This window comes from Oncorhynchus mykiss, chromosome 13, assembly GCF_057628025.1.
Source record: "Oncorhynchus mykiss isolate SJ-2025 chromosome 13, ASM5762802v1, whole genome shotgun sequence".
Taxonomy (NCBI): Eukaryota; Metazoa; Chordata; class Actinopteri; order Salmoniformes; family Salmonidae; genus Oncorhynchus; species Oncorhynchus mykiss.
The window spans coordinates 69619314-69633870 of record NC_143034.1 but is presented as its reverse complement, the minus strand read 5'-3'; the positions used below and the strand labels follow the sequence as shown (position 1 = coordinate 69633870).

Genomic DNA, 14557 nt, shown 5'->3' with positions numbered 1-14557 from the left:
AACTACAGTACATACTAAAACACATCCATCTACAGTACACACTAAAACACATCCAACTACAGTACACACTAAAACACATCCAACTACAGTACACACTAAAACACATCCAACGACAGTACATACTAAAACACACCCAACTACAGTACATACTAAAACACACCCAACTACAGTACATACTAAAACACATCCAACTACAGTACACACTAAAACACATCCAACTACAGTACATACTAAAACACACCCACCTACAGTACACACTAAAACACATCCAACTACAGTACATACTAAAACACATCCAACTACAGTACATACTAAAACACACCCACCTACAGTACACACTAAAACACATCCAACTACAGTACATACTAAAACACACCCAACTACAGTACATACTAAAACACATCCAACTACAGTACATACTAAAACACACCCAACTACAGTACATACTAAAACACATCCAACTACAGTACATACTAAAACACATCCAACTACAGTACATACTAAAACACATCCAACTACAGTACATACTAAAACACACCCAACTACAGTACATACTAAAACACACCCAACTACAGTACATACTAAAACACATCCAACTACAGTACACACTAAAACACATCCAACTACAGTACATACTAAAACACATCCAACTACAGTACATACTAAAACACATCCAACTACAGTACACACTAAAACACATCCAACTACAGTACACACTAAAACACACCCAACTACAGTACATACTAAAACACATCCAACTACAGTGCACACTAAAACACATCCAACTACAGTACATACTAAAACACATCCAACTACAGTACACACACATGCTCAGACACACAAACAAACCCATCTTCAAAAAGAGAGTGCTGGTCAGCTCCAATATTTACAGTGGAATCCGCGAGAGTGAGGAGGGGTGGAAGACATGATTTAGCAGTTTACTCCTAGTGTTTTCCCCACATTTTTTAACACTGTGGCTCGAAGTCAAGCTGAGAAGTTTCCCAAGGCCTACTGGTATCTAAAGGCTGGTAGCCCTGTTTCTTTGTGTTCATGAACGTAGCCCTGTCTTTCTTTTTTGTTAGTTGGTTTCACCTGTGTTAGTTACTCACCTGGTCTCGTCAGCTCCTTATTTAGTTCAGTTCATTCTGTTTGTGCCTTTGTGAGGTATTGTTCATTTTGACTTTACTCAGCCTTTTCCTGGCTCGTTTGTGAGAACCAGTTATAGCCTTCAGTCCTAGTTTTGATTCACCTGCCTGTTTGCCTACCTGTGTATGACCATTGTCTGCCTGTGACCACGATTCCTGCCTTCTGTGAAGGCGAAATAAACACCAGCCGCATTCTGCTTGTGAATCTACACCTTTTTATCCCTGAGAATTCATTACACCTTTTTCTCCCTGAGAATTCATTACACCTTTTTATCCCTGAGAATTCATTACACCTTTTTATCCCTGAGAATTCATTACACCTTTATCTCCCTGAGAATTAATTACACCTTTTTCACCCTGAGTATTCATTACACCTTTTTATCCCTGAGAATTCATTACACCTTTATCTCCCTGAGAATTCATTACACCTTTATCTCCCTGAGTATTCATTACACCTTTTTCTCCCTGAGTATTCATTACACCTTTTTATCCCTGAGTATTCATTACACCTTTTTCTCCCTGAGTATTCATTGCACCTTTTTCTCCCTGAGTATTCATTACACCTTTTTATCCCTGAGAATTCATTACACCTTTTTCTCCCTGAGTATTCATTACACCTTTATCTCCCTGAGTATTCATTACACCTTTTTCTCCCTGAGTATTCATTACACCTTTATCTCCCTGAGTATTCATTACACCTTTTTCTCCCTGAGTATTCATTACACCTTTATCTCCCTGAGTATTCATTACACCTTTTTCTCCCTGAGTATTCATTACACCTTTTTCTCCCTGAGTATTCATTACACCTTTTTATCCCTGAGAATTCATTACACCTTTTTCTCCCTGAGTATTCATTACACCTTTATCTCCCTGAGTATTCATTACACCTTTTTATCCCTGAGAATTCATTACACCTTTTTCTCCCTGAGTATTCATTACACCTTTATCTCCCTGAGTATTCATGACACCTTTATCTCCCTGAGAATTCATTACACCTTTATCTCCCTGAGTATTCATGACACCTTTATCTCCCTGAGAATTCATTACAGGATGTACTGGACCAACTCTACTATCATTGTTATACTAAACACAGACCATAGTGAATTATACCTCATTCAAATATATTCCTCTCTCTCTTGACATTCTGTGAGCATGCCATCACAGAGACATATAGTTCTTGACATTCTGTGAGCATGTCATCACAGAGACATATAGTTATTGACATTCTGTGAGCATGTCATCACAGAGACATATAGTTATTGACATTCTGTGAGCATGTCATCACAGAGACATATAGTTCTTGACATTCTGTGAGCATGTCATCACAGAGACATATAGTTCTTGACATTCTGTGAGCATGTCATCACAGAGACATATAGTTCTTGACATTCTGTGAGCATGTCATCACAGAGACATATAGTTCTTGACATTCTGTGAGCATGCCATCACAGAGACATATAGTTATTGACATTCTGTGAGCATGTCATCACAGAGACATATAGTTCTTGACATTCTGTGAGCATGTCATCACAGAGACATATAGTTCTTGACATTATGTGAGCATGTCATCACAGAGACATATAGTTCTTGACATTCTGTGAGCATGTCATCACAGAGACATATAGTTATTGACATTCTGTGAGGATGTCATCACAGAGACATATAGTTCTTGACATTCTGTGAGCATGTCATCACAGAGACATATAGTTCTTGACATTCTGTGAGCATGTCATCACAGAGACATATAGTTCTTGACATTCTGTGAGCATGTCATCACAGAGACATATAGTTCTTGACATTCTGTGAGCATGTCATCACAGAGACATATAGTTCTTGACATTCTGTGAGCATGTCATCACAGAGACATATAGTTCTTGACATTCTGTGAACATGTCATCACAGAGACATATAGTTCTTGACATTCTGTGAGCATGTCATCACAGAGACATATAGTTCTTGACATTCTGTGAGCATGTCATCACAGAGACATATAGTTCTTGATATTCTGTGAACATGCCATCACAGAGACATATAGTTCTTGACATTCTGTGAGCATGTCATCACAGAGACATATAGTTCTTGACATTCTGTGAGCATGTCATCACAGAGACATATAGTTCTTGACATTCTGTGAGCATGTCATCACAGAGACATATAGTTCTTGACATTCTGTGAGCATGTCATCACAGAGACATATAGTTCTTGACATTCTGTGAGCATGTCATCACAGAGACATATAGTTCTTGACATTCTGTGAGCATGTCATCACAGAGACATATAGTTCTTGACATTCTGTGAGCATGTCATCACAGCGACATATAGTTCTTGACATTCTGTGAGCATGTCATCACAGAGACATATAGTTCTTGACATTCTGTGAGCATGTCATCACAGAGACATATAGTTCTTGACATTCTGTGAGCATGTCATCACAGAGACATATAGTTCTTGACATTCTGTGAACATGTCATCACAGAGACATATAGTTCTTGACATTCTGTGAGCATGCCATCACAGAGACATATAGTTCTGTGAGGAACATGTCCTGTATACGCTGATCTATTTAGTAAGCAGAGGAGTATAATTCCAAATACCTTCCACTTACTGTAGTAATAACCTGGACATGCATTGTGCACATTCTGCAGAAATCACAGTATCACATCTCAACAGTTGAACAAACCTCTCGACAAACAGTGAGGTGTAATGGCTTAAGCCTGCAGTTATTAGAGTCGTATTACCTTGATGAGCTCTGAAATCAGGATAATTATACCTTTTCCAACTGGTGATGAAACAAAAACAACCTAACCCCAAACGTATCTAATTCTCTCCTTATCCCCAACATGTATTTTGGGGGTATAGTGTTTCTGTGGCTTATGTCATCCAGCTTGAGTTGACAGACAGAGGACCTACTTGCTTGGCCGGCACCACTTCCAGTCAGCCAATGAGACGGAGCATTGTAATTACAGGTACGGCTGTCAGGCCAATCAGGGTTGATTTGAATGAAAATGCCAGGTCGTGACCCCTGGAGGTTACGTAGCAACACAGGTGAGGCCGTATCCTGGCACACTGCCCTTTTTTTGGACCAAATACAGTATTGCTGAAGCGAAACCTTCAGATTTTCAATGAGCACTTTAATTTAGTTTGTTTCTATGTATGTTGTTCTGAACCGTGGATCCAGCAAAGTAGTGTTCACACATACAGTAGACCACATTAGAGATTAGTGTTCACACATACAGTAGACCACATTAGAGATTAGTGTTCACACATACAGTAGACCACATTAGAGATTAGTGTTCACACATACAGTAGACCACATTAGAGATTAGTGTTCACACATACAGTAGACCACATTAGAGATTAGTGTTCACACATACAGTAAACCACATTAGAGTTTAGTGTTCACACATACAGTAGACCACATTAGAGTTTAGTGTTCACACATACAGTAGACCACATTAGAGATTAGTGTTCACACATACAGTAAACCACATTAGAGTTTAGTGTTCACACATACAGTAGACCACATTAGAGTTTAGTGTTCACACATACAGTAGACCACATTAGAGATTAGTGTTCACACATACAGTAGACCACATTAGAGATTAGTGTTCACACATACAGTAGACCACATTAGAGATTAGTGTTCACACATACAGTAGACCACATTAGAGATTAGTGTTCACACATACAGTAGACCACATTAGAGTTTAGTGTTCACACATACAGTAGACCACATTAGAGTTTAGTGTTCACACATACAGTAGACCACATTAGAGATTAGTGTTCACACATACAGTAGACCACATTAGAGATTAGTGTTCTCACATACAGTAAACCACATTAGAGTTTAGTGTTCACACATACAGTAGACCACATTAGAGATTAGTGTTCACACATACAGTAGACCACATTAGAGATTAGTGTTCTCACATACAGTAAACCACATTAGAGATTAGTGTTCACACATACAGTAGACCACATTAGAGATTAGTGTTCACACATACAGTAGACCACATTAGAGATTAGTGTTCTCACATACAGTAGACCACATTAGAGATTAGTGTTCACACATACAGTAGACCACATTAGAGTTTAGTGTTCACACATACAGTAGACCACATTAGAGATTAGTGTTCACACATACAGTAGACCACATTAGAGATTAGTGTTCTCACATACAGTAGACCACATTAGAGATTAGTGTTCACACATACAGTAGACCACATTAGAGATTAGTGTTCTCACATACAGTAAACCACATTAGAGATGTATTGTAATGCTATTATTTGGTTGTAATCCAGGAATATGTAAGCAATAGAAACACTGTACATCACAATAACAACTCAAAAAGTAAACACATTATTAGAACTGTGTATTGATACATTGTTATTATCATTATTGTTATTATTATTACTATTATTATTATCATCCATATTACTAACATAATTATTTAAATATCATTACCATCATTGCTTCTGCTGAATTCTAGAGTTTATGATGTCACTAAATAATGTATAACAGCACTGCGTAGTACATCGAAAAAATAACATTCTATTTCAACCTTAAAAATGTGTATGTGGAACTTATATTCGGATTAGGTTTCTAAAATGAAATACCCGGATTAGTGACTGAACCCTCTCTACAAAGCGCCCCTTGTCGCAGACCAAACAAGTTCTGGCGCTCGCCCAACAAGGTTGACCTTACTGCTGGTGACACATTTGTTTCGTTTCATTTAGGCAGCGTTATTTATTTGGGTGGTACCTACTTTTGTGCTTTTCATGTCAATCAAATGTTATAATACAGTTAAAATGTGAAGCAGCTCATGCATTGATTATTTGTGTTATTGATTATTTAACTTGTGTTATTGATTATTTAACTTGTGTTATTATTGATGGTGTTGTTGTTGTAATTAGTATTACCATATAATAATGATCACGACCTAAATATATATTTTATAATTTTTCGAAATCAACATCAGTAAAATCGAAAGTATTGACGAGTAGTCTTGAAAACAACACTTAACATGAGCAAATAATGGAGCAGCGAGAAAGAGAGAGAGAGCAAAGAGAGAGAGAGATAAATCACCTTCAATTGAAACATTTAAATTGAGAGGGAAAGCGCAAGAGAGCGAGAGAGAGAGAGAGAGAAAGAGAGATAGAGAAGAGAGAGAGAGATAAAGTTGATAAACACTATTAGCTGTATGTATTTGCCAATTAACACTATATTATGCCATATAGATACAGTGTCACTTTAACAATTAGTAAAAAATAATTGACTCATTATACAATATGTACGGACGGAGAGAGTGAATTTAGAAGTATCTCTCATTGCGGTTCCTATGTAGCTCTTACTTATGGAACTACAGGCCTATATACCCACAATGACATACATGGTGAGGGCGACCATAATGTTTACTATGATTATAAAGTATTTTCAACATTATTTTATGAAGATGAGCATTCATTTCTAATCATCTATAGGTCTACTCACTGCTGACATTATGGGGACGTCACAGCCCTTCAGTGGAGTTTCTGGACTGTTGTCTCCCCCTATTGGTCAAAATAGACGGTGCTGCTGTGCGGTGGCACCGAGAGCAGTCGATGTTGTGTAACAATCCACATCAAATTACAGAAAGCATTCAGCAGGAGATACCACAAAAACAAGACAGCTATTATGGGTTTTACTGAATTATATTAAGCAGATACTTTATTTTTATGTAGGTTAATAGGCCTGGCCAATTTACATCAGTAAAACAGTTTCTTTGGCTGAATATTTGAGATGCCACATCATGTTCAGTAACTGTACTTCTTCATATGAAATTAGCTAGTCTAGTATCCATTTCAAAACGAAACTCTACATCCTCGTAGATGTATTTTCAAAATGAATTTAGTTTGTTTCTATTGAAAATACAAGTGCTACAATAAATAAAAACAAACAATAAAGTAAGAAAATGTACTTGAATAAGACAATAGAGTTGGTCATGTTTTTATGTTTAATACTTTAATCGAAAGATGGACACATGACAAACTGGTGGTTATACCAGACAATATATATTTGAACATTTGTATATTTCGTTTTTTGAGTAAAATATACCAATAATGAACACAAACAAGTATCTAGGCAATATGACTCTATGATTACATGCTTATAATAAAGGAATAAATTATGAATTATTGAATAAATGAACATTTTCCGACAAAGTAAAAATAATTTAACAAATTAACATATTTTATTTGATGTTATGTCCCTCTCTCTGTTGTTGACTGAAGATTGGGGGGAGCGCAGAGTCAAATTTCGTCTCCGCCTCCTAAAAATGTTCACCCAATCGCTTCCTTCCTGACTTGGACCAGTCTATAAATACAGGCTTCACACTGAAAGTGTATTCATAATTCTCTCATTGATCTTGGAAGTTTGACGCGAACATTAAATTGCGACTTTTTGTCAGAAATTGTTTTATTTCCAAGATAAGTATAAATTAGAGTGCGTTTGCAGCGTGCCTATTCCATCGGGTCGCAAGAAAACGTGCTTTGAATAGGCGACTTTTGAAAGGACTTCACATTAACATTCTGACAGTTTGCAGGAGTGCATCTTTGTCAACCAATTTGCGCAGCGAACTCAGTGACATTCATTGCAGCCCGTGGGCACAGCAGCAGTTGGATTCTAAAGTCTTGATAGGAAGGAATTTTTCCCTCCAAGAGCAATTCATTGCATTAGCTCAGCGGTCATTTTTTTTCGCATGAATCTACTCGACCCCTTCCTGAAGATGACAGACGAACAGGAGAAGTGTTTCTCTGACGCTCCAAGCCCCAGCATGTCTGAGGATTCGGTCGGCTCGCCGTGCCCGTCTGGCTCCGGTTCCGACACCGAGAATACCAGGCCGTCCGATAATCATCTCTTACTGGGTCCAGACGGCGTGCTCGGCGAGTTCAAGAAGGCTGACCAAGACAAGTTCCCTGTATGTATCAGAGATGCGGTGTCTCAGGTGCTGAAGGGTTACGACTGGACCTTGGTGCCCATGCCCGTCCGACTGAACGGCTCCAGCAAAAACAAGCCACATGTCAAGAGACCCATGAACGCGTTCATGGTGTGGGCTCAAGCCGCCCGGAGGAAACTGGCGGACCAGTACCCACATCTCCACAATGCAGAACTCAGCAAAACCCTGGGGAAACTCTGGAGGTAGGTTACAACTCATTATCATCTCTTTTCCCCACAGTTGAGGATATTTTTAATTTGATCAACTAATATTGTGCTATTCACAAATAGCTTCTTAGATAACGATTTAATTAATAGCAGTGTGAATCAGTTATTTGGAAATATGTCTGGTGTATAGCTACATTTGCAATTCAATAGTGTAAATTATGGGCATAAATTCGATTCGAATTTGTAGTTTTCAAATATTGGGCTATAATAATAACATCTTAATAATAATAGTAATAATTACAGTACTTGTTTCAACACTTCGAAAACGTGTAATATAATACGATACTTGTTCCAGATTACTCAACGAAGGCGAGAAGCGTCCGTTCGTAGAGGAGGCTGAACGCTTGAGGGTGCAGCATAAGAAAGATCACCCCGACTACAAGTACCAGCCCAGAAGGAGAAAATCCGTGAAGAACGGGCAGAGCGAGCCAGAGGACGGCGAACAAACCCACATCTCTTCCGGTGACATCTTTAAAGCTCTCCAGCAAGCCGACTCGCCCGCGTCCAGCATGGGAGAAGTGCATTCTCCCAGTGAACATTCAGGTAAGAACAATTCATTCGAACAATTCATTAAATTGTCGTTCTAGATAATACCAGGTTTACTCAAACTTGCTTTTGGTCGATATAATCATGTTATAATATAATCATGTTAAAGTAGAATGGGAATCACTATTATGCCGGTGAAATAAGAGTTATATATATATATATCTTTATATTGTAAATGCCTCTACTATCCTATTCAGAACGTGAATATCAGTGCCTTTAGGGCTCTCATGAACTAACACACATGTCAATGATTTGTGGTTTTTACAAGCCATCATGCAAATCTACCACCTGTCTTTACTCTGCCCACTTATCTCTTCCTCTTTAAAGCACATTAGATAATGGCACCATTCCCTTCATGGCGGGAAACTCAGAAATCTTATCTGCACTTTCTTAATTTCCAAGCATATCTTTATTAGCTCCCTGGTTGCATCATTTGTGTCAATAATATCATGATGGTGTGCAGTGAGATGAACTCTTTGCTTTTCGACCAGCAGGCCAGTCCCAGGGCCCACCTACACCACCGACCACCCCCAAAACAGACCTGGCTGTGGGCAAGGCCGACCTGAAGCGTGAGGGCCGCCCCCTGCAAGAGGGCACGGGCCGCCAGCTCAACATCGACTTCCGAGACGTGGATATCGGCGAGCTGAGCAGCGACGTCATCTCCAACATCGAAGCTTTCGATGTCCATGAGTTCGACCAGTACTTACCGCCCCACGGGCACCCCGGCATGCCTGGCATCAACGGCGCCCAGACGAGCTACACGGGCAGCTACCGCGGCATCAGCTCTAACTCCATTGGCCAGGTGGGTGCTGGAGGCCATGGCTGGATGTCCAAGCAGCAGCAGCAGCCCATCTCCATCCTGAGTGGAGGTGGAGGTACTGGGGGAGAGCAAGGCCAGAGCCAGGGGAGAACCACTCAGATCAAGACGGAGCAGCTGAGCCCCAGTCACTACAGTGAGCAGCAGGGCTCCCCTCCCCAGCATGTCACCTATGGTTCATTCAACCTGCAGCACTACAGTGCCTCATCCTACCCCTCCATTACCCGCACCCAGTATGACTATTCTGATCACCAGGGCGGCGCCAACTCTTATTATAGCCATGCAGGTGCCCAAGGCTCAGGGCTTTATTCCTTCAGCAGCTATATGAGCCCCAGCCAGAGGCCCATGTATACCCCCATCGCCGACCCCACCGGAGTGCCCTCGGTGCCCACCCAGACCCACAGTCCACAGCACTGGGAGCAGCAGCCTGTCTACACACAGCTCTCCAGGCCCTGAGAGTCCAGAAGTTAGAGGTCAGCCCTTAGCACAGACTGTCCCATAAGAACCCATCTCCTACCAGAGACTCTTATCTCCCAGAATCCTCAGGGGCCCACAGGCCTCTACGCCAACACACCCTCCACCGCCAATATAAAAACATTCAAGAACTTTTTCAAAGTAATGAACATTTATTATCTTGGGAACAACGGCTCACGACAGTGCCTTTTTTAACGCTCGGAGTTGTGATTATATTTTTATAGGTATAATGTTAAAAGAAACTCCGTTTTGAAAAGAGGAATCCTCCGTGAGGATATATTTGTTATAAATATTTTAGTATGTACTGTGTATGTGTTCTGAACTGTCTTTTGGTACTATATCTTTCGGGGGATTTATACGTTTAATGAGGAAGAGATGCTTTAGGTGAACAACGTCCTCCGCGGCCTTACTTCTCGCTCATGTATTTTTGTACAGGAGCAGGAAGTCAAAAGAAAATAGTCCCCCTACTCACTGCCTGTCCTCTTTTAATACATTCTGCTTTGATTCTCATGTACATATCTTACTGTAATTGTTTACGAGATCTTATAAGAACTGAGCAAAGTTGGTGTTTAAATAGTTTATGGCCGTGACTTATTATGTGACCATGTCATCAGTGAATTAGACAAATTATCGCTATTTTCTTGTTGCTGCGTTAGCAATTAACACATCAGCGCAAGTTATTGTGTTGGGAATGCTAATAGCATTAGAAAGTGCCATATAGTTACACCAGGGGCCTTACTGACTGTGTTGGTAGATGTGACTGAGAAATGCTTTGAATTGCCTTCATGCCGTTGGTGCCTGTTGAAGCGCAGTAGAGAGACTCTTTACATTAGCGATGCTAGCGCAGCAGTGTAGCCTAGAAACCACAGCTGAGTTCTCACTTCCTGTCTGTGGAGAGATACAGGAAGTGGCCTTTGACCCCCAGCAGTCTCCCTTCCAGTTGTTGTTCCTCTGGCCTCTTATTCCTTACAGTCTTAACATCTAATTTATTCATTAGCAATTAATTTTATTTGAAAAGTAATAACTATTTTGCATTTTATTCCTTTTTAATTCAGCAGCGACTAATTGAGATGAGAAAATATGAACTCTTCTGCAGATGGGTTAGCTGTTTCCATGTGGTACAGATTGTTCTAAGCATCTTTGTTTATTTATAATTTGTAAATGTTTTCAGTTGAAATAGTTATTTTGATGATCTAGTTGTGTACAGATGAATTGTGATCAGACTTGATCTGAAATATGGGAAAAAGAAAAAGCTGGGCGTTGTTTTATTCTGACAGATATGGATATCATGGTTATTGGAGCTGTGGCTGCAGTGTGAAGATGTCTATCATGGTTATTGGAGCTGTGGCTGCAGTGTGAAGATGTCTATCATGGTTATTGGAGCTGTGGCTGCAGTGTGAAGATGTATATCATGGTTATTGGAGCTGTGGCTGCAGTGTGAAGATGTATATCATGGTTATTGGAGCTGTGGCTGCAGTGTGAAGATGTCTATCATGGTTATTGGAGCTGTGGCTGCAGTGTGAAGATGTCTATCATGGTTATTGGAGCTGTGGCTGCAGTGTGAAGATGTATATCATGGTTATTGGAGCTGTGGCTGCAGTGTGAAGATGTCTATCATGGTTATTGGAGCTGTGGCTGCAGTCTTTCTATAGAATCACCAGCATACTTTTTTTGTTTTTGAAAAAAGTTGTGTTCTTTATTCTCTATTCCATATCTTCTCATGTTGGCATCTTTGTAATTCAACTGAATTCTTGTTTTCCTAGGTAAAACACGCCATTGTCTTAAAAGAAGCTTATCTTTTGTATTATATTGTTTGCAATAAAAGAAAACATATTGAAAATAAACTCTATGGTTCTGTTTCAGATATTCAGAGAATGTTATTCTAGATGCAGTATGTACATGCACCCTAGCAGGGGGGTGAACAGTTTTATCCACTACATTTCTGGAAGTCTCTATCATGTCAACTTAGGAACAGTGGGGTTCCTTTATACCCATAATGCAATGCTTTGTAAGGGAAGTCGACCCACGCTGAGAGAAAACAGTAAGATGGAGAAGTCATCTAATGACTCAGAATCACATTAAAAAGGAGGTCAGAACCACTGCAGAACATCAAACAGGAGAAAACACTTAACTTATAAAATAAAGAAACTATCTAAAGTAGAAACAAAACACAAAACAATATTAACATTGTACAACATTGAATCCATGTAAATAGACTAGCCAGTTCCTATGCTATAACCTGTCAACTACGTAGATAATACCACTGTAGAATCAGAATAGACCTGCGTGTGTAACTTCTCAAGGCCAACATTTGACATTCATTTATCATGTAAAATACCCTGATGAAGGAATGTCCAAAAGGTTTTAACAAACTTAACTTTAACCCTTAATCCTAACCTTAACCATAACACTAACCTTAACCCTTACCTTAACCATAAACCTAACCCTAACCCTTACCTTAACCATAACACTAACCTTAACCCTTAAACATTTCCCTAACCGTAACCTTAGCAAGCAGTTGCTTATCAACAGATAGTTTGATAGTATGAGCATCTACAGATGGACCATCCAAATAAAGTGTTACTACAAATGATTTTCAAAGCAAACTTCCATTGTCCTCCCTAGAGTTCCTGAATATGTTTACATTGTCAGCTTGCTCCACTCTTTATGTTCGTACTCCTTGGTTGGTGAGCCAGGGGGCTACTAGCTTCCTTTCATCCTGTCCTGCAGGCTTCCCATACCATGAGGTCACCGGGCCATCAGTCCTACGGCCTATTGGGATGATGTATGTCCACACCCCTTCCCCCACCATGTATACCCCACTGCTTAGAGAAACAAACTGCACATTAAATTCTGTTTATTCATTACCAGCCATAACATAATGGGATTGCGCCACCCTCTATAAATCAATGACAATGTAAACACAATCAGTGGCTAGGTTGGGGAACTTCATGTTGAGAGAATGTTGCTTTCATGTTGAACGTTAGAGGTAGGGTCTCGGGTGACATCTCTGTCCTCACGTCAAGTGGACTGGATCTCTACCACCAACCCACCACTACCTCACTACCTCACTGACTGGCTGTACATACTGGACTGATAGCACTCACCCCCTATTTCATAATACTCTATAATGTATACTGAGATCTGTGGACTCCCTGGCTGATTGCCCAAAGCCGGGTCTCATAGTGTGTTGTAGCCAACTCTTTTATTGTTATCGTACCTTGCAAGCTGACCTGGAACCAGTAATATGCACCGCCTTAGTGTGCCATGAATGAATACTATACTGGTCCTGTATAGGGAACTTTAACTGTGCATCAAAGGTTAGAATAGAGACGTGCCCAAATGTAAAATATAATGCACCAATGACATCAGACAAAAACAGGGGAATTAAACAGTGTCGTACAAGATACCCATCTCACCATGGCCGGCCCAAACAAACCAATCAATCAATCAATCAATCAAACGTATTTATAAAGCCATTTTTACATCAGCCGATGTTACAAAGTGCTATACAGACCACACTGAACTTGACCTTTAAAGGTGTAGAATCCCAGCCCATGTCTGGTGTCTGCAGTGTGGTAATGTAGTAAACAGTAGTGTCTGAGTTGGGGATGGTGGTCTGCTTGACCACCAGCCTGGTTATGTAGAAGTGTTTTTGGTTAACGGGGAGGTTGACAGCTTCCCCTCTTTCCCTCTTCCCCACAGCAGGAGGCAGCAGACTGTGTAAGACCCAGACCCCCTCGTGCCAAGACCCCCAGAGATCCCCTGAGGCACATCCATCACTGCCTCTCTGCAGTGGCCCAGACCAGGAGCAGGGCAGCGGGGTAGGGGGGAATGGGGCTGAGGAGGGCAGGGGGGCTGAGGGGGCAGGGGGCAGAGGTTAGGAGAGAGCAGCCGAGGATGGTCCACTGGAAAGGAGGAAAACCAGGGAGAGAATGGAAGAGTGGTGAGAGAGAGAGAGAGAGAAAGAAGGGGATGAGAAGGAAGAGAGAGGCGAGAGAGAGAGAGAGAGGGAGAGAGAGGGGGGAGATGGGGATAGACACAGATAGAAGAGAAACAGAGGTGGAGAGATTATACAGAGAAACAGTAATTAGTGAATTGAATGTAGTCTGTACTATTGTCATTGAACACAGATGGAACAGTGATTCTTCTACGTATATGGTGTCATACAGGGTTTGGCTTTTCATCTTCTTCCAGTCCTGACCTCACACCTTTTTTTCACCTTTTCTCTAAAACAGCACAGAGAGAAGGAAAGAATACGTGAGAGAGGACTAATGTCCAAGACATCTGAGAAAATCATCAACACACACTCCTACCATGTGTGTGTGTGTGTGTGTGTGTGTGTGTGTGTGCGGCATGCATGTGTGTGTGTGTG

General features: G+C 40.5%; 1 protein-coding gene across 3 annotated transcripts; it reads left to right on the top strand.

The window, feature by feature from the left end:
• Nucleotides 1-7519: 7519 nt before the first annotated feature.
• LOC100135781 (SOX9) lies at nucleotides 7520-12026 on the top strand. Of its 3 annotated transcripts, NM_001124179.1 has the most exon segments (4): nucleotides 7694-8321; nucleotides 8641-8888; nucleotides 9386-11535; nucleotides 11824-12018. In NM_001124179.1, coding segments are annotated over 3 exon segments (1467 nt in total). In that variant the 5' UTR covers nucleotides 7694-7881; the 3' UTR covers nucleotides 10165-11535; nucleotides 11824-12018.
• Nucleotides 12027-14557: the final 2531 nt, after the last annotated feature.

Coding starts and splice junctions, on each gene's coding strand:
- LOC100135781 (XM_036936666.2), top strand. CDS start 7,882: ATGAATCTACTCGACCCCTTCCTGAAGATGACAGACGAACAGGAGAAG. Junction 8,322..8,640: donor ACCCTGGGGAAACTCTGGAG/GTAGGTTACAAC, acceptor TACTTGTTCCAG/ATTACTCAACGAAGGCGAGA. Junction 8,889..9,382: donor TTCTCCCAGTGAACATTCAG/GTAAGAACAATT, acceptor CTTTTCGACCAG/CAGGCCAGTCCCAGGGCCCA.